Source organism: Stegostoma tigrinum, chromosome 22 (genome assembly GCF_030684315.1).
Source record: "Stegostoma tigrinum isolate sSteTig4 chromosome 22, sSteTig4.hap1, whole genome shotgun sequence".
Taxonomy (NCBI): domain Eukaryota; kingdom Metazoa; phylum Chordata; class Chondrichthyes; order Orectolobiformes; family Stegostomatidae; genus Stegostoma; species Stegostoma tigrinum.
Window position 1 is genome coordinate 15,171,114 of NC_081375.1, and position 20,474 is coordinate 15,191,587.

General features: G+C 41.2%; 1 protein-coding gene across 1 annotated transcript; it reads right to left on the minus strand.

Annotated features, from left to right (window-relative positions):
• Positions 1-1,280: 1,280 nt before the first annotated feature.
• Positions 1,281-19,944, minus strand: tk1 (thymidine kinase 1, soluble). The gene is made up of 7 exons (XM_059653544.1): positions 19,669-19,944; positions 19,308-19,339; positions 16,201-16,314; positions 6,896-6,989; positions 6,043-6,132; positions 4,193-4,312; positions 1,281-2,540 (listed from the first exon to the last, which is right to left on the minus strand). The coding sequence occupies exons 1-7, from the start codon at positions 19,732-19,734 to the stop codon at positions 2,340-2,342; spliced, it is 717 nt and encodes a 238-aa protein (XP_059509527.1). The 5' UTR covers positions 19,735-19,944; the 3' UTR covers positions 1,281-2,339.
• Between the last annotated feature and the right edge of the window lie 530 nt (positions 19,945-20,474).

The window sequence follows — 20,474 nt, forward strand, 5'->3', positions numbered from 1 at the left end:
CTGAAGGAACAGTGATATATTTCCAAGTCAGGATGCTTGAAGGAGGGGAACTTGAAGCTGATAGGTAAAGGAACAGAAACTGTTGCTCTTATGTGGTTATTGATTTGAAAAGTGAATTTAAGGGACCCCAAGGCAGAAGCAGTTTTTGGTTTAGGGAGTGGGAGATAACCACGGTTGATCAGTCCCCTGTTTTGCACTTTCTCTCCATACTGCATAACTGTTTCCTCTTTTTGGAGAGAAATCAATTAATGTTTCAGGTTCAGTGACCCTTATTTATTTCTTAACTGCTTTCTGCCACAAAAATAGTGGGCCTGTGACAAAGTCCTGTAAGCTTTGAAACTGGTTGAGCTGTGAAGTTGAACCTCAATGCCACAAAATTGATTTGAGGAGATTAGAAAACTTTGGCTTAAAACAATTGTTTCCATAGTATTTAATACTTGACCATCCTACCTCTGATAACTACCATTCTCTTTAAATCTTGTTGAGCCTAGGTTTTAACACTAATCATAAACTGCAGTTTGAGGTAAATTGCATGTGGTAAGTACAAATCAAATAGATTGAATTGGCTCAGCAGCCACTCTAATACAGACAGTGGTAAATTTAAGACTCTTCCCAATTAAGAGTCACACCCCTGTAATCTCCTACAACGTTTTCTATCAGGCAGCAGCTACAGAAGCTTGAACACATGCATGAGTTCAGGTACAGCTTCTTCCTGGCTCTTAATGGACTAACGTCAAATAATGCTGACCTTGCTAATGTTAAACATGCCTAATGCACACCCTGTTCAATGGTAACCTGTGTTTAAGTTTCTCCCCACACCCACCCCCCCCCCCTCCGTTTATCTATATTCCCTTGCTTACTATGATCTGCCTGTACTAGGTACACATAACAATGAATAAATCAAATCCCATCCTTAAGAACTTGACCACTACCCCTCAGACCTGCTGTCTCCAGCTCACAGCAGAACACAACTAGGGTTCCACATTTGAAAACAAGGCCTGCAAGATTGCTTCAACTCGAGTAATGTTTATCTTGAAGTGACAGACAACAGTGGCAATTATTTGCTTATTCTTGGTATCTGCATCTGGCCTGACATCTTAAGTGCATACCACCAGACTCTAACTTTTATATCCTTGAACGTGCTTTCCACCACACTCAATCTGCCTAGAAAGTTTGGATTTCGATTGTGATTTGTTCTTGTTTCCTTAAACTGAAGGACAGTTTCAAACTTTGTTTCCCTAAACAAAACATTCTGTAGAAATGAACAGATGCATGAGGCATAAGACATAATTCACTTTTATTTTTTAAATATTGTAAAAATTGGAAACAAAGTAGCTGACAGCCATTGGATTTAAGATGCACTGGTCTATTCTGAGCACTCTAATCACTAAAATATCACCAATTCTAATGGCAGTGAAGATTGATCAATTGACTTTTACAGTTCATGGTTTTTGTTTAAACTAGTTCCATTAACTTACTCAGTTTAAAAATAGATAATGACAGCTGATAAACAAGGTTCATTTTTTTTCTTCCACTCCCACCTCTGTTCTACTCCTCTTCATAGCAATCCTTGTCTGCATCTAGAAGCTGGAATAAGTTAATTATTTGCAACAAAAGAGTTCTGTCACAATAACCTGCATTGGCATACCAATTAAAGAACACATCGGGGACTGGAAGATTTTCTCACTGTTTCTGAGCAGGTAATTGAGATTGTGGGTACTGAACTATGCTGTAAAGCTCCTGTGTGGCTAAATGAATAAAGACATGGCACCTAATTAGAAAAACTATTTTAAAATGTATGCACTGAATTTAAGAAACAAGCATTAGATACTGCTGCTTTAACTTTGGGCAGGGGCAGAGATGGGTGTATATCACTGAAAGGTGCATTTGTGGTATTGGACAGAATAATTCAAAGTTTGATTGTTGGCTCACAGGGAAAAGTGCAAAGTTCAAGAGAACTGAACCAGTCCCTCTGCCACAGTTAAAATGCAACAGAAGTTTCAAAAGGGCACTTTTGGCCTTTTTGAAATAGTGCAGTCAGTATTAAGTGGTAAATTCCAACTTGCAAACAAGAAAAGATGCAATGCTGCAGTTATCAAACACTACAGCATTGTGAATATTCTTGTCTCCAACTGGAAGTGCAAATGTAGAAGAAAAAAAGTGAATTAGCCTTGACTGCAATGTGTCTGACCAATTAAGTTGCCCAGATTTGTACGAAGGATCACCTCGTGGGACAAAGCATTGAAGAGTTGGAATTGCACCCGACATGGGTCAACACCTTTTTAGAAAGTACAGAAAATTTGCAAGACTGGGGCATGGCACAGGCTGCAGGGTTAATTTCAGACCTGCAGATTTTCAAAGAGTTTTCTTGGTGACTTGCCCTGTTCCTTGTAGGCAAGTTGCTTTGATGCTATAAAGTGACGTGCATCTTCCTGCCTACTGTTTTCCTTGTCGCTCTCCACGCACAACAGATTACCATTTGCAAAATAGCAGAGCCGGCAGGTTGCTCGGTACATGTCTGTTCCACCAATCACTTCGACCTGTCAAGGCAAAAGAAGTCACTTAAATTAAACCATGAGAAGAGGGAAAAGTCTGAAGAACTGAATACCTGTAACATCTCACAGCAGAAATAATCTGTTATTTAAATGTCCCAACCATTCTGTTAGGATCTGGAGTTGGTCAGCTCCTACTGTCTGTGCCATAATTCCAACAGATCATTATTAATTTCTATGTCAATTTGTTTAACCTACTGAATAAAATCCATTGTTCAATCCCAGAGCTCGCTCACTCACTCACTCGCCAAAAAAACATCTGAACTGGTTCTTCTACTTGGCTTTGGCTCAGTTCGTGGCCCTCTTGCCTCTGTGGGTTTCAAGTCCTGGTGCAGCACACTTTCATTTAAGGGCGAGCTGCTCCATCTTTTTGGTGACATCTCAAACAGAATCCGTGCCTACTGTCTCAGGTGGATGCAAACAATCTTATGCCACTAGCTGGAAGGATAGCAAGTTCCTGGCCAATGTTTATATCTCAATATCCATCCATTATTTTCAAAAGACTGCATTATTCCAAATGTCTGTCCCTTCCATGACAACAGTGAGTACATTTTCAGAAGTACCTTAAGACTAAAATACTTGGGGCCAGCTTTGTCATTTTTTTTTAACCATTTCGTCCATCTTCACACTGCAAGTTTTGACCTTGCCACACTAGTGGCAAGCATTTCCTTTCCTGTTTATCTGTTGGCTGACAGATTCAGGTGAGAATTGATCAAGCTCTCGAACAGGACCTGGAATCAGTGCTTGGTACTCAGCTGGCAGGAGATAAATAGGAGCCAATGATTTCTCCAGACCTGTTTGCCCACAGGAAAAACGCATTCATGGCTCTCCTTTCTCACATCTCCAACTTACTTTAGCACTGCTTGAATGTCTGTCACACAGCCATTCTATTCTTCCAATTCTTACTGCTTCTTCATCCCATGATTAAAAATCTTGCTTTGGTGCACTGACCAGTTCTTTCTTATTACATTACACCACTTTAAAATAGTGCAGTCAGTATTAAAGCAGCAAATTCCAGTTTGCAAACAAGAGAAAAGAGCAGTGTTACTGTTACCAGAACTTAGTGCCTCGACACAGATTTTTCTATACTAAAGATGCTATGCCAACAACTTGTATAATATCTTAAGACCTAACAGTTCACCCAAAGAATAAGGTAAACTGTCCATTCTACCCACACAGTCAAAGCTTCTACTCACGTGCAAACTTTCTGTCTACGTTGGTTACCTGATACTTCACCTAATTACCAAATGGCTGAATAAATTCTCAATAGGTCTCCTAGACTTACTACAATGGCTCAGTGGGTCTGACAATCTGAAGTCAAACCCTAGGGACCAAAGAGTCCAATATCAGTACCAAAACAACAGACCTCAGCTGAGGAATTATGGGGAAGTCAGGGACTAGAATTGCAGTCTAGTCTGCACTACTACTAGAGGAAACACTACTCACTCATGTGGATTGTGAGCAATGCTGTGATCGTACTTAGAACCTCCTCTTATTACCTGGGGGTCATAAGTAACAAGTGGCCAATTGGCAAGATGTTAGATGACACCCAACAGTTTCCTCCACAGTGAGACAGTTTCCTCAGGAAGAGAGGAGAGCAAAGCAATGATTGAGAAAGTGAGAGATAGACAAACACAAACCTCTTTTTCACTCCCCAGCCTCTTGGTATAGGCAGCTTCCCTGTAGCACTCCATGCACACAGCGCTCAGTTTCACGACACTCTCCGCCAGGGGAACTAGGTTTAGAATGTTGCCAAAAGCCTGTAGAAACAAGAAGAATAATCACTCAGAATCTGATACGGGAATAAAATAGACTACAGCTCCTTCACAGGTTGTTGCTGTGCCACATCAAAGTGACCTAGTGCCATTTTAAGTGACAAATAGCTATTTCTTGCTGCCATGCAGCAATTATGCTGTCTCCTTGCTCTCACATCAATCAGGAATGACAAATCCGCATTAATTCCAGGAGTGGAGATTTGCAGGACAAGGAGACTGGCATGCATGTTGTAGAGATGATTTACTAGGATTGTACTGGGGGGATTCAATAAGATGGGAAGACTTTGTCAAGTTGGAATCATACTCTCCTGCATAAACAATTTTCAAGAGACCCTTAAACAATGATGTATTCAGATAGAATAGGACTGTCAGGAAGGTCAGTCACCTGAAGACACAGTTTTAAGGTGATTTCCAGAAAAGCTGATGAACTACTTTGATCATGCATGTTATTGACAACCTGGAATGCACCACTGGAAAGGTGAAGTAGCCTCAAGTGGATATATTGTCATGACCTGGTTTCTTAATCAGTCCTCATTGGTCACAACAAAGTTTAAGCCTATATTTTACCAGACTGTACAACACGCAGGATAGGCAACAAGTCAGATTGCCCTAAGTAACATGTAATGAACTAGTCCATTATAAATCAGAATAATAAGGATAATTAACTAAACATTTAAATTCCAAAATATATACCATGACCCTTCTTGGAAAAAACAAGCCATGCCAATCTGGGGGAAAGCAAAATAGCACGCGGCAGAGCTTTTGTTTTTAAAAACGTGCTTTGACTACATTTATAATTAAATTTCAGAGATTAAGAATCATTCAGATTGTCCCAAATGCTGATCTGTAGCCAAAGTCACTTTCCACACAAGCTGAAGCTTTTCCTGGATCAGTTATGGTTGGCTGAATTCCCTTTATGTGGACACAGTGAGGGTTCTTTATGAAGTCTCCTTAAGGGACCTTTCACTTGTGGTGATGGGGTCTTTGAAAACTAACTGGCATTTCAAGGAAAAGGAGACACAGACAGAGCGCAGGCAAGGGAAGTTCGCAGGCTTTTGTTCAAATCAAAACAGCTGTACTGTAACCCTAAGCTGGATCACGTGACCTTTCTGAAAGAACTGCAGACTCTGACTGTAACATCAGCTGAACAGCTTGTTTTTCTCACTGACACTCAGGACTGACATTTCAGAGAATACACAGTCACAATAAAACGCCCAAAAGAAGAAAAGTGCAGGGATATTGAGAATACATAGGCGGGTCATTTGGAAAACTGAGCAGCTTCAGATGGGCTGAATGGCATCCTTCAGTGCAGCACAATTGTGTGTTTTTCACTTCACAACCACTTGTTCTGAATGAGATGCCAGCCACTGCTCCTCCACCTACTTCAAATATTGTTACTCTTGCATTAAAAAGGTGCACCAGTGATCAATTATAGTGCATCGGGTGATGGGGCCAGTAAATCTACCCTTGGTACAATACTCTGAGGGAGGGGACCTACCCTTTGCTTGAAAATGTTGGGAGGGTCAGGAACACGACAGAAATTCTTAAGTGGTTAAGGAATCGATTTCAGAAGAAACCATTGCTTCCCTGTCCAAGGTAAAACAGAACTAGTTTGCTGGTTGTAAAAGATGTAGCTATACAATTAGATACATCACACAAGTCGAACAGGATATACTCATATGGCTGCAGTAAATGCAGTTATTCTTTTCACTCACTTTCCTTTGGAAAGTTCCATCCAGTGCTGCCACAATCACAGTTTTTCCTTTGTTAGCCATTTCCTCTGCAAATTCGACACAGTCTGGAAACTGGAGAGAGAGGACAACTTCAACGCCACATTCTGAAACAGCACCTTTTTTCAGGTCCACAAGAAAGTAGGCAACATAAATGAACACTGACCCGCCTTTACAATAACACTCATCATAGGAACATATCCTCAGACACATCACAGAAGGGCAATTAATTCTAATGTGTCAGCCTTTAAATCCATGGGAATCTGCTACAGAGTTATGAAGGGACCCTAATAACTCAGTAAGCAAATGCACTGGCTAGTGTTGTCCTGAACCAGCGGGAATAGGAAGATCTCAAGTTTGATTAATGTTCTGGAATGAGTTGTTTAACCTGAGCCATGAAAAATAAGTGTACAATTGCTTCAGCATCCCTAAATAGAGAGAGTTTGGGGAAAGGGATGGTGATGGGACAAGGGTTCTAAAAAAAACAAGTCAACTGCACTGCTCGGAACAGCGTGTTGATAGACATCAGCTGAGAAAAGCATTGGATTATACAGTGCTGTTTCACAAAGCTGAGGAGACCTGTGTTCATTACTACCAGGTTTATACTTTGGGAAGACACCAGGAAAGGTATTAAACCACATGTCTGTGCTGGAAAGCACCCTTAAAAGCTTTCCAATTCCATCAATTCTCAAAAGCAGCATAAGTCTTACTCCCCAAGCTTAGTCAATTAAGAGATTTATCCAGGGATTGGCATTCAATGCAAAGACTCAGACTAGCTTGGATTTCTCAGTATTGTGCACATATTTCAAGTAAAGCAAGCACAATGGGCCACACTTACAAACTGTCCTTCGTCAATTCCGATAACTGAATATTTCAAAGCTTCTTGAGTAACCTCACTCAGCTTTGTTGCAGGAACTGCCTGCATTGTAGACCTAGGAGATAAAAAGAACAAAGAAAAACAGCAGCTTATGTCAATAAAATCCAGAAATCCATGGAACATCACATCAATAATTTTAATTCAGGACCCTGCAAAGTACCTGGACTAACACAACAGGTTAACAGGATGGCAAATTGCATAATCAGCACACAGAAATCATTTCATAACTCACAGCCTTCTTCAGTTTAGCTTACATCAGGGTAAAACAAAATAGGCAGAAATTATCAAAATGTATGGTTGCAATTCTCTGGCATTATATTGAACTATTAAAAAAGATTGGAGAGAGGCAAATGTCATTATGTTGTTCAAAAAAAGAAAGGGAATAGGGATAACCCTGGAAATTACAGGCAAGTTAGTCTTACATCAGTGGGGGTCAAATTATTGGAAAGGGCTCTGAGAGATAGGAATTATGATCACTTGGATAGGCACTGTTTGATTCATGATAGTCAGCATGGATTTGTGAGGGGTAGATCATGCCTCACAAACGTTACTGAATTCTTTGAAGAGATGCAACCACATGGATGAAGGTAGAGCAGTGGATGTGGTATACATCGATTTAAGTAAGGCATTTGATAAGGTTCCCCATTGTAGGCTCATACAGAAGGTTAGGAGGCATGGGATAGGGGAAAATGTGGCAGATTGGATTCAGAATTGGCTGACCCTTAGTAGACAAAGGGTGGTATTGTACGGAAAATATTCAACATGGTGGTCAGTTACAAGAGGTGTACCACAAGGATCTGTTCTGGGTCCGCTTCTATTTGTGATTTTTGTAAATGACTTGGATATAGAGTGAAAGGGGGAATTAGTAAGTTCACGGACGATATGAGGGCAGGTCAAGTTGTGGACAGTGAGGAGGGCTGTTCTAGGTTACAAAGGGACTTTGATAGGCTGCAGGACTGGGCTGAGAGGTGGCAGATGGAGTTTAACTCTGAAAAGTATGAGGTGATTCATTTTAGAAGGACAAATTTGAAAGCAGAATACAGGGTTAACAGAAAGATTGTTGGCAGTCTGGAGGAGCAGAGGGATCTTGGGGTTCATGTCCACAGTTCCCTGAAAGCTGCCACCCAGGTGGATAGAGTTGTTAAGAAGGCATATGGAGTGTTAGCTTTCATTAATAGAGGGATTGAGTTCAAGAACCGTGAAGTTATGCTCCAGCTATACAAAACCAGGATTCAGCCAAATCTGGAGTATTCTGTCCAGTTCTGGTCACCTCATTACAGGAAAGATGTGGAAGGATTAGAAAAGGTGCAGAGGAGATTTACCAGGATGTTGCCTGGAATGGAGGGAAGGTCTTATGACGAAAGGTTAGAGAGCTAGGGCTTTTCTCTTTAGAAAAATGAAGGATGAGAGGTGCCTTGATAGAGGTGTACAAAATGATCAGAGGTATAGATAGAGTGGACAGCCAGAGACTTTTTCCTAGGTTGGAGGTGGCTATTACAAGGGGCATAGTTTTAAAGTGAGCGGAGGTAGATATAGGGGAGACGTCAGAGGTAGGTTCTTTACTCAGTGGTCAGGACGCGGAATGCATTGCTGGAGAGGATAGTGGAGTCTGCCTCATTAGGGACATTTAAGCAGTAATTAGAAAGGCATGTGGACGATAGTATAAGGTAGGGGTGGAGGTTAGATAGACCTTAGGTTTAGGGTAAAAGTTCAGCACATCGTGGGCCAAAGGAAGCTGTACTGTTCTATATTTTATATTCCATGTGTGTTCCAAGGAGATGAACAACTGGAACCTGTAACATATGAGGCCTGCGCAATAAGGATAGTTGCAGATACTCTGCATGCACACCGCCATCTGGATGCAAAAGTTTCCAAGTGTTTGCTCAGGAACTCAAGAGTGACATAGCAACCTTTCGAAGTCGGAAGGATCTGAAGTGGTGGGCTGAAAGGCAATGTAGACATTTTCCAAGAATTTAAACATAATGAGGACAGCATCAAACAGAAAGTTGCTGTCAAACATAAACACAGTAATAACTGAAGGCTCCAAAGAAAAGAGACAGATTGCTTTGCAGTCACTGGAGTTCCGAATGGTGCACTGTCCCAGTTAGTCCGAGTGAAGGAAATCAAAGAACACACAAGAAAAGTTTGGGGGTACAAAACTGTCATTCAATTGTGCAAGAGGAAACGTATGATATCCTTTGGTTCCTTTCACCCCAAATCCCTCTTGACATCACATAATGGCCTCAATTGCTTTCTGTGGTAGTGAATTGCACAAGGTCACCAATTTGAGAGTGAAGAAATTTCCCCTCATCTCAATCCTACACTGTTTACCCCATATCTTTTGGATGTGATTCCTGGTTTTGGACTCGATCATCAGGAAAGTCCCTCCTCCGTCTCGTCCTGTTAAGAATTTTACGGAATTCCTCAAGATGCCCCCTCATTGTTCCGAGTTCCACTGATTAAAATCCTACCCACTAATCCTACTCACTTTCCTCATAAGTGAGTCTTGCTATTCTGGAAATCTAGTGTAATGGGAAGCATTGTTTGAAGGCCACAACAAAGAGACAGAGGTAGAGTTGTAGACTGGAAGTCAATGAGATGCAGAAGAGTTGCTGAACAGGATAACAGGAATGAGAAACCATTAATTGGATCGACGGACTGCCACATAAAAGTAAAGGATGGTTTAGAGTAAGCATTACTTGGAGCTAAGAGGGAGTCTTATTGCAAAGAAGCTATTGCTGAGATATTAATGATTTTGCCTAAGTTCACATTCTTCATGTGAATGTGAATCAAGTGCCTACGTAGCCCAAGCCAAACCCTACTCCACCTTGTGTCGACCAGAGGAGCGTTACCCAGACACAGGGTCGATCAATTTTCCTCTCACCAAGGGCAAGGTGAATGTCACCAGTCTTGCCATCACTCTGGGAGACAGCAGACAATAGAATTGGGGTCAAACTGGGATTCTTGCTTTTCAGAGCTCTGTACAACATAAATGTAGAAAATATACCCAATGAATTTTCCATATCAATATTTTCAGGACATGAATTCACTTGTACAAGATTGTCTGAACTTTAATTTAATAGTGTAGGTTAGATGGGTTTCAGATTGTTGTGCCAACCTGTGAAACCATCGAGGGCTGAAGGGCCCGTATTGCGCTGTAACGTTCTATGTTCTTTTCAAACTTGCGACAATATTAAATTGGATCAATCACAAAGAAGGATTATACCAGTACTTTTTATTTTTGACCATGGGTTCTTTTTCCGGCTGCAATAAATATTCTCGTTTTTAAAAAACACACACAGCACTTTATTGGCAAATGAAGTCAATATCTATGTTTTGCATTTTATTTTAACCTGAAGAATTAGTTACTGTGAAACTACTGACTTACAAATCCATTGTTATTAAAAAGTGTGGCGTGGTACATTAAAACCAGTTATTGGATTTGACTGTTCCAAATTCATACAGATTCTAACAGTTGAGCTTTGTTTATAATTGCAAGTTTAGAAAGAACAAAATTAAAGTTCAAATAGTCTTGTACAAGTGAATTAATTTTTTTTTAAAATTGGAGATGGAGCATTCATTAGGTACATTTTCTATATGATGTTGTACAGAGCCACAAAAAGCAGAAGGAATCCCAGTTTGACCCCAGTCCCATTATCTGCTGTTTCCCCAGAGTGATGGCAAGATTTGTGACATTATCCTTGCCCCTGGAGAGAGGAAAATTGATCGCTGCAGTCTCTGGGAAATGCTCACCTGGTTGACAAAGTGGAGCATGGTTTGACTTAGGCTAAATAGCCATTTGATGAATACTCATATGATGAATGCTAACTTAGGCAAAATCATTAATAGAATATGGCGTTCAATTCTGGTCTAGGAAAGATGTTGCTAAATTTGAAAGGGTTCAGAAAAGATTTACAAGGATGTTTCAGGGATTGGAGGGTGTGAGCAATAGGGAGAGGCTGAATAGGCTGGGACTATTTTCCCTAACGTGTCAGAGGCTGAGGGGCAAACTTATAGATGTTTATTGAATCATAAGGGGCATGGATAGGGTGAATAGACAAGGCCCTTTCCCCTGTGTAGGCAAGTCCAAAACTATAGGGCCTAGGTTTAAAGGTGAGGGGGCAAAATTTAAAGGGGATCTGAGAAGTAACCTTTTCACACTGTTGTATGAAATGCGCTCCCAGAAGAAGTGGTGGAGGCTGGTACAATTTATAACAGTTGGAAGGAACTGGATGGGCAAATGAATAGGAAGGTTTTAGAGGGATGTGGGCCAAATGCTGGCAAATGGGACTAGATCAGTTTAGGATATCTGGTCAGCATGGACGAGTTGGACCGAAGGGTCTGTTTCAGTGCTGCACAACTCTAAGTAAATAACTAATAACCATAAATTGGAACAAATGAAAACAGAAATTGCTGCAGAAATGGCAGCATCTGTGGAGAGAAAACAAAGTCAAAGTCAATGAGCCCTGTGACCCTTCTTTAGAAGAACACCAGTTCCCAAAAAGAAAGGGAACGGCAGGATCAGGAGAGCTGAAAATAAGGTCACTTATAATGGAGGTAAGGACAAATCAGGCAACTGAGTTCTGCGTTGTGGGCAAAGACAGGGGTGGGGAGGTCGTAAGTGAGTAGTGGGGAGAGCTTGTAGAGCTGTAGAATACTAACGGTGGAGGGGAGAGACCGTTAAGAGGCTTGAATGTTTTAAATTACATGTTATGTGAGGACAATAGTATGAAAAACCAAATTACGTTAGTTAGGACTAGGCTGAAGGGTAACTGGAAACAGAAGATGTGGTACAAGGAACAGATTTTAGACAAAGTGAAGTTTGAAATGTAGGTAATTGGAAACCAGCCAAGGTATAAGTGGAAAAGAATCATGGAGATGACAAACATACAGACACCATTTCAGTTTAACTCAGGGTCACTGGAGTTGAGGCATTGACTCAGCTCTCTCTCACTACAATGCTGCCAGACCTGCTGAGTTTCTCCAACAATTTCTGTTTTTGTTTCAGCATCTGAGTGGCAAGTCTGCAACATGTAAATAAATCAGAAGCTTTGTTTGAAGATAAACAGTGCAATAAGTTAACCCAGAGATCCAGGCAGCATTCTGGGGACACAGGTTCGAATTCCGCCATGGCATATGGTAGAATTTAAATTCAAAAATATATCTGGAACTAATAATCTAATGATGAGCATGAATCCATTGTTGAGAAAGCCCATCTGGTTCACTAACATCCTTAATGTTGACTCTGAACTGCCCTCTGGGTAACTAGGGATGGGCAATAAATGCTGCCTCGCCAGTGACATACTCATCCCGTTAATGAATAAAGAAAAAAAGTTGTGAATGATTTCTTTGAAGCAGACGTCAGTTGCAAGGAGGGAATTGAACCAATAGCAATTATGCAGAGATAGTGGACAAAAGGGTGACTTTGATCTCTGTCAAATTGGAAGAGATTACATAACTCAAACGTCAATCTTTGGACGATGGTGGGGCAGCTCTGGTAAGAGGTGGCACAATATGGCATCCATTGCAGTAGCAGAATTAGCTTACCTGGCCTTGCGTTAAAGTGAGATCACAAGTTAGCACAAGAATAGCTTTGAGAAGGAAGTAACCCAACGTAACAGGATCTATTTTGACCAAAGAATCATACAAAGAAACATACAGGGAGTTCTGCACAAACAACAGCTGCAGATGTGAGAAAGAGACAGTTTGATAACAAGTGTCTGAGAACAGACAGCCTGAAATTTTTAAGCAAACAATAAAAATAAAATTAGGACCCCATAATAACAGACAAATGAGAAGGGTGGGATTATGTCTTGTAAAAACCTAGGAGATCTGACATGTTCATTGAGCTGTGAAAGTGATTGAGCTTTAGTGTCATTGAAAAGGATGTCGACTTATTAGGTAAAAGAGTTAAGAGTGCTGGCAGTAAGCTTCATCTCAGAAGACAGTATGTGACGAGGATGAGTTACAATGCAACTGCAAGATGCACGTGCAGTGTCTACCCGACTTTCCAAGGTCAGGTGGGATAGAAACTGCTCACAACTCATTAGCTAAAGAATCCAAACAGTAAATGTAGCCATAAAACTTTACATTATTAATACTATGGGTCTTATAGCAATTAATAAGAACTAACCACCTTTTGTATATCCTGTGGGAAATAGAAAATGAGTAACGGAATTTAATAGGGATAGCAATAAATACAATGAATTTCAGAATTTGAGCAGTCTTTTGAGATAAGCAAGTATGGGAAATGCCTGTGAAACAGGCTAACCATTAACTTTGGAAAGTGAATTAATGGGATACGTTGTAAGGTCCCAAGGCCTGATGATTACAATGCCTGATAAACATCATGAGGTTATGGACAATCTAGGGGTATCTACCATTGTTCAGGTGTTTCACAGGATTGGATGTATAGATTAAGGAGGAAAGAACAATGACAACATTGCATGTAATTATTGTAACGAGAAATTGATCTGACCTGTGATTAAAACAGCACCTGGGCCCCGCATGAAGGCCAGATTTGGAGGGGTCTCTGACATTACCAGATGTGCAAGCAAAGAGTTCAAATAAAGATCGATTGTACTTATGAACACAGAACTCCAGACTGCTCTATGTTGTCTCTCTCCTACAGATTGTATAGCTAAGGGGCATAGCGTAAATGAACAAATGGTGGCTTGACAGAACTGTGTAAGATGGGAACAGAAACCATTCTGGAGATTCTCTGGTGGTCATGAAGTGAGACCAATTTTAATAAAATGAACAACCAATGCCATCCAGAGAGAGACAACCAGTTTTTTCATCTTTAGAGAGATATTCTCAATGACTACATTTCGATTTCAAGAGCTTCCTTTTCATTCTCACTAGTTTCTCTATTGGGTAATGAGGTTACACAGTGGATTTACAGTATTTTAAGGCTTCTTTCTTTGGATAGACAATTACAAATACAGCCTTTTATATAAAGTAATTGCAAGGAAATTGCATTCTGCAGTATCCTTTGGCTTTGTTCTGTTTTTTTTTCTGTCTGAAGTGAATGCTGATGAAAACAGCAGGATACTGACTTCCAAATGTCCAACCACACCACAAGGGGAATCCATACAAATTAGTTCTGCAGTACCAAGTAACCATCAGATTACAAATAATTTAATTCATTTTCAGTGAGTTTTCCCAAGCTAATGCACCTCCTCACTTGACCCAAACTTTAATGAGATAGAGATTGGACTGACTAAAGAAACATTATTATTAATACAGTTTCAAAGAACCTGAACTAAAGTGTTCTAATGTTTTATTTTCAAATGAACTGGGGGGAAATCAATGCTTCATGAAATTAAAAACAAAAGAAGTGCAAGAGGAGAACAGCTCTGAGCTATCGTTAATTACCGTTTGCTATGAAGATATTAATACCATGCCTTTTTTTTCAAAGGATTTACTGCTCCTACTTCAAAGTTTTTTTTGTGGGATTAGTTTTTGGGAGCAGGTTAAAGTTTACATCTACCAGGCAGCAACTCCCTTAGGAGCTTGAATCTCCTTCCAATAACCGGTGGCTCCTTCACAAGTCCAGACCCCAACTTTCCCATCTACAGGCACTTTTTGCAAGTGTTCTCCAATTCTCAGCTGACTTCAAGTGGACACCCTGCAAACTCAGCTTGGAGCTGCCACTATAGCAAGGTGAGAGGTCTGCCAAGATCCCCAGATTTGTGAGGGGCCAGCTGCATCCATATCCACATGAGGCTGGATCCATATTCCTATTCCCCGATGCCCCACTCCTAGCCTTGTTGATGGGTTTCCAGTCCGCCTTCTCTTCCATTTCAGCTAATTCATGTCAATCTCAGTGGAAACAGTGCAGATAAAACTCTCCTGCATGGTGACACCAGGATTGCCAGAAAAACTGGTCTGACTCCACCAGTCACAGATTTTCTCTTTCCTGTCCTCTCTCTCACTCACTGTTCCTGAAATCAAACTCTGCATTATTTTCCCACTCTCAAATGAAACACAGCATAAATAAAATATATACACACACACATCGGGAGATCTTATGTCTTTTTTTAAAACCACCATATATTTCTTTTGCAAACAACATAAGGTTTCCAGGACATACTTGCTCAGTGTCCTGCCTGTATAAAAAAAAACCAGAGAAGGTGTGGTTGATTGTGCCAAGGATCAACTTCTCTACAGAGAAGAGAAACCAAGGGGCAGGGGTATGGGAGGAATAGGTTAGAAATTAAATGGATGGATGGATGAGTACAAGAATAGACACCAACAAAAATCAGCCAATAGAGAAATGTTATGAATAAACAAAACAGTAAAACACCAAACAATTGCAGATGCTGGAAATTCTGACGAGTTAGTGGATCTGAAACACTACCTCTGCTTTTTCTCCAAAGATGCTACCAGACCTGCTGAGCTTTACCAACAATTTTAGTTTGTGTCTGATTTCTGGCATCCACACTTCAGTTTTTTTGTTTAACATCAAGTTGTTGCTACCTGACCGCAAGAAGATTTCAATGAACTTAATTTTGGTTCAGAAGTGATTAGGAAGATCATAAGACAGAAAGTAGGGAGAGCAGGAGTGCGCCTGTTTCCCTCATTTGATAATATTATGGTTGATCTAATTGTGGCTTTAACTCTACTTTCCTGCCTGGCCCCTCGATCCTCGACTAATGTAGATCAAAACCCTCATGTAACTCAGCACTGAATATAATCCATGACCTAGACTCCACCTCTTGCTGGGGAAAGATACTCCCACAGATGTAATAGAGGAACAAGGATTAATATCCAGGCCTGCACTTAACCACAACAGTACATCATACAAACTGCAAAGACAATGATTAGTTCAAAAAACTCACCAAAGTTTGCTAATTCCTGGGATAGCAGATGAGGGAGTTTACAAGCAATAATTATTTGGTGGTATCAGCTGGTGGAGTGCCAGTCCAGCAAACTTTAGATATGGAGGTTAAATGTCAAACCTATGGATTTCAATCAAAAGCAAAAATGACAGAACCATACCAGTTTGAGATTGCATGGAATTCCTGCGAATGAGGGAGTTCTTAAGAAAGTGCCAAAGTGGTTCAAAAGAATTACAGCCCAGAAGGGTCATAGCAACATTAGCAAATGTTTCTTGTCATTTACAGGGGGCATGAAATAAGTTGTATTTTCCTGTAAATGCTCACCCTGGTCACAGATAATAAGCATGAGCTCTGGTTAAATATAGACTACAGTGTCCACTCACTGCTGTGACTCTCAGTAACCACACTGCACTTAATACTCACCTGTCATGTGTAGACAGATCTTCTTTACTGTATCGAATATCCTTTGCATACTTTACCACAAGACATTGGTATTGAGCAATCTGAAACTTTCTCACCCGACGCATTAGTTCTGTGCTGCAGTGGAAAGAGAAAACAAGTTCACTCAGGGCTACGTGCTGTGACATTCAGGCTCCTGAAGAAATCTGTGCTGAAACCGCACAGAAGTGTTCTTGATCTTCACCAGTCAAAGGGAGATTTTTCTCCCCCAGACTTCCGATAGAGGCAGCTGTACATTGTCCCTCCAGATGAAGCCGGTGAGACTGACAGCCAACCGATCACAGGAAAGGAAATAGCAGGTGCAAAATGTAACTATAATCTTACCACAGAAACAACGCAATTCTCAGAATAACACAACCTGTAGCTCACCCAATTCTGAAGTCAAGTCTCGTTTTAGAAGCTTGAACTAATTCTCAATCTCTATATATGCACAAGGATCTTTACATTCATGGTGCTTATAATCCACCCTCCTGCTTCATGAAAGGAGATGGTATGTAAAACTGTACAGGCATATACTATAATGTGGGTTTGCGGTATCATTCTAGATTTGGAAAACTTTTGAACAAGTCATTTTGGGTGCATATAGTAATTTAACAGTTGATTTATTTAACATTTTTAATCCTAATCTCATCAACAAATGAATGCCTTTGCATGCTATTTACAATCAGACAGAAAAAATTGATTTGAAAATGCAAGTTTGGGAACTACAGTCAAATGACAGTCTTAGGTCATTTGTGTAAATTTCCACCTCAGTCAGATGGTGGTGGGTTGAACACATTCTAAGCGGACATCCCAGTAAGATACTGAGAAATTGCTGTACTGTTGGAGGTACTGACTTTCCAATGAGGTGTTAGACTAATTCAGAAAAGATTCCACAGACATTTCCCTGAGCTGAAGCCACTGAGATAAGTGTCTGCAGATGCTCACTTCATTTCTCTACTTTTCTAATAATTCTATGAAAGTAATGCTTGACTTTTTAAATCTAGTTTCTTTCACTATTTTGCAGCTAAGTTTGTTGTACCCTTTATACCCAGAATGGTGCTGTGAATGGCGATAGATATTCCATATCTAATGTCCCATTTTTCTCCAAAGTTCTTGAACAATTTCCAACCCATTTTTCCAGGAATTCAGGGCTCTTAGAAGCCCTCCAAATCAGGTTTCAGCCCCTGCCATTGCATCAAGACAGCTCTTATTGAAATCTCAAAGTGAAGTGCTAAGTGGCTCTGACAAAAGGCAAACTATTCCTTCCCATTCTTCTTGACAGGCCTGTGACATTGGTATCCTACAAAGCATCCTCACTGCTATCCAAGATAATAAAATGTGAGGCTGGATGAACACAGCAGGTCCAGCAGCATCTCAGGAGCACCAAAGCTGACGTTTCGGGCCTAGACCCTTCATCAGAGAAGGGGATGGGGTGAGGGTTCTGGAATAAATAGGGAGAGAGGGGGAGGCGGACCGAAGATGGAGAGTAAAGAAGATAGGTGGAGAGGAGAGTATAGGTGGGGAGGTAGGGAGGGGATAGGTCAGTCCAGGGAAGACGGACAGGTCAAGGAGGTGGGATGAGGTTAGTAGGTAGGAGATGGAGGTGCGGCTTGGGGTGGGAGGAAGAACAGGTTAGGGAGGCAGAGACAGGTTGGACTGGTTTTGGGATGCAGTGGGTGGAGGGGAAGAGCTGGGCTGGTTGTGTGGTGCAGTGGGGGGAGGGGACGAACTGGGCTGGTTTTGGGATGCGGTGGGGGAAGGGGAGATTTTGAAGCTGGTGAAGTCCACATTGATACCATTGGGCTGCAGGGTTCCCAAGCGGAACATGAGTTGCTGTTCCTGCAACCTTCGGGTGGCATCATTGTGGCACTGCAGGAGGCCCATGATGGACATGTCATCTAAAGAATGGGAGGGGGAGTGGAAATGGTTTGCGACTGGGAGGTGCAGTTGTTTATTGCGAACCCTCACCCCTATCCCAGGCCCCAAGATGACTTTCCACATTAAGCAGAGGTTCACCTGCACATCTGCCAATGTGGTATACTGCATCCACTGTACCCGGTGTGGCTTCCTCTACATTGGGGAAACCAAGTGGAGGCTTAGGGACCGCTTTGCAGAACACCTCCGCTCGGTTCGCAATAAACAACTAAGCTAAAGGCAGTGCAAGTCGCCATGGAAGTTTTCTTGAATTGCAACAGCAAAAATCGAAGTTTGGAAGTTATGTCACTGGGAAAATGTGAGGCCCACGGCTCTAAATCACCTGATACCCAGTACTAAATGAGCTGAGAAGTGTTAAGGAAAACCAAAATCTTCACTCCCAGCTGTAAACTCCATTGCCTTGCCACTGACTCGATCCCTCTCCCTGGTTACTGTGAGCAGCTGAAGCAAAAAAAAAATTGCATTCTCGGTGTCACAACTGAATTCAGGTGCAGATTTGCCCCAAGAAACGAAATTCCCTCCCCAAAACCTCTTAAATTCTCTTTTCTCCTTTCAGACACTCCCCAAAACATATTTGACAAAATAATGTTCATGGTCACTTGTTCTGAAACCCTACTGGGGTGTCAGATCTTATTTCAAAATGTTCAGTAAAAGGTCCTTGGGACGATAAGGCTCTATATAAACGCGAGTTACTGTTGTTATTGACTCCTCAGTTAATAACTGGAAAGAACGTCCAAAAAAAAGTGTTGAACGTTTCTCAAACTGGGAGATAACACATCAGGGCAGATGGAACATTGAGAGATTTGTAGCAATCGAAACAGATTTGAAACGTTTCCAAGCAGATATTACAGAATGATACACCATTCGGAGGAGAGGAATCGCGGAGATATATCCCAGTGCTGGATGACCAGCAGAGAGAAATAAAGTGTGGATTAAAATCCAGGACACTTTGGTGTCTTGGCCCTGGTAGAAGCGGGAATGAAACTGTGGAATAAAAGCAGAGGCCGGTTTGCGGAACACAGTTGGCCGGAAACAAAACACTTCGCGCCAAGTAGCAAGGAGGTCACCAACAAATTCACAGCCTCAGCGACCAGGCAGAACCTTTCTATCTGAAAGTCTTATTTGAAAAACAAATGCAACGTTATATCTGTTACCTTTTCCCTGAGAACATCGGTCCGAAGATGATCTGTAAATTGCAAAAAGAAAGGAAACATCCTTAAGATCAATTCTCTGATGATAGTGGCGCCTTTGGCGAGATACAGGAAGTGGGATCAAAAACGAAAAAAAAATCAAAACGATTGCAGAAATACTGTCTTAAAATCAGACCCACACCAAGTTTAACATGGGTCAATTTCTGCATATTTATCACAGATTCATTGAGTGAAATAAAAATATCTCAAACAATCTCTACAATGCTGGGTATCTCTTCTAGGAGATTCTGGTCAAGCTTTGTTTTAAAAACAGTGTCCTCGATTATTCTGAAGAATCAACAGTGTGCATTTTTATCCCCCTTACCTGAATCTGACCCTTCACTTTACGCGGAGATGAAACTGGGATTTCTGGGGTGTAGGAACAGTCCATTGTATCAGAAAGTAAAATATAAACAGTTATACAAACACCAGCTGATATAAATAGAAATAAAGATTGTGGAGCGGAAACAAAACAAAATAGATGCCCAGGAAAAAGAATAAAAAGCGAAATATAACAGAGTGATGAAAGATTCTGAGCGCAGAGAGAAACAGCAGAAAAGGGCAAAGCGTTTTCAAATTTAATACCCCCGCCAAAATTACGTCAAGAGATGAAAGTGACAATTTGTTGTCACGTGGGCCGAGCCAGCCAATAGACCTCTTTCAGTGACACTAGCTGATTTGTGAAACACCAAAAAACTACAGGCACCTATGAGATTGGAAGAAATACATTTTTAAGATAGCAGGATTTCCCAAAGTGAAGGTCATCATATCAGAACAATTGAAACATGTTGTCCTCAAATTAAACACAATAATCTACACAAAGAACAATACAGCACAGGAGCAGGTGCGTGCTGACTCATTTTGCCCTTCTGTACTAAAAGTGTCTTCAGTTACACGAGAGATAATGGGAACTGCAGATGCTGGAGATTCCAAGATAATAAAATGTGAGGCTGGATGAACACAGCAGGCCAAGCAGCATCTCAGGAGCACAAAAGCTGACGTTTCGGGCCTAGACCCTTCATCAGAGAGGGGGATGGGGGGAGGGAACTGGAATAAATAGGGAGAGAGGGGGAGGCGGACCGAAGATGGAGAGTAAAGAAGATAGGTGGAGAGGGTGTAGGTGGGGAGGTA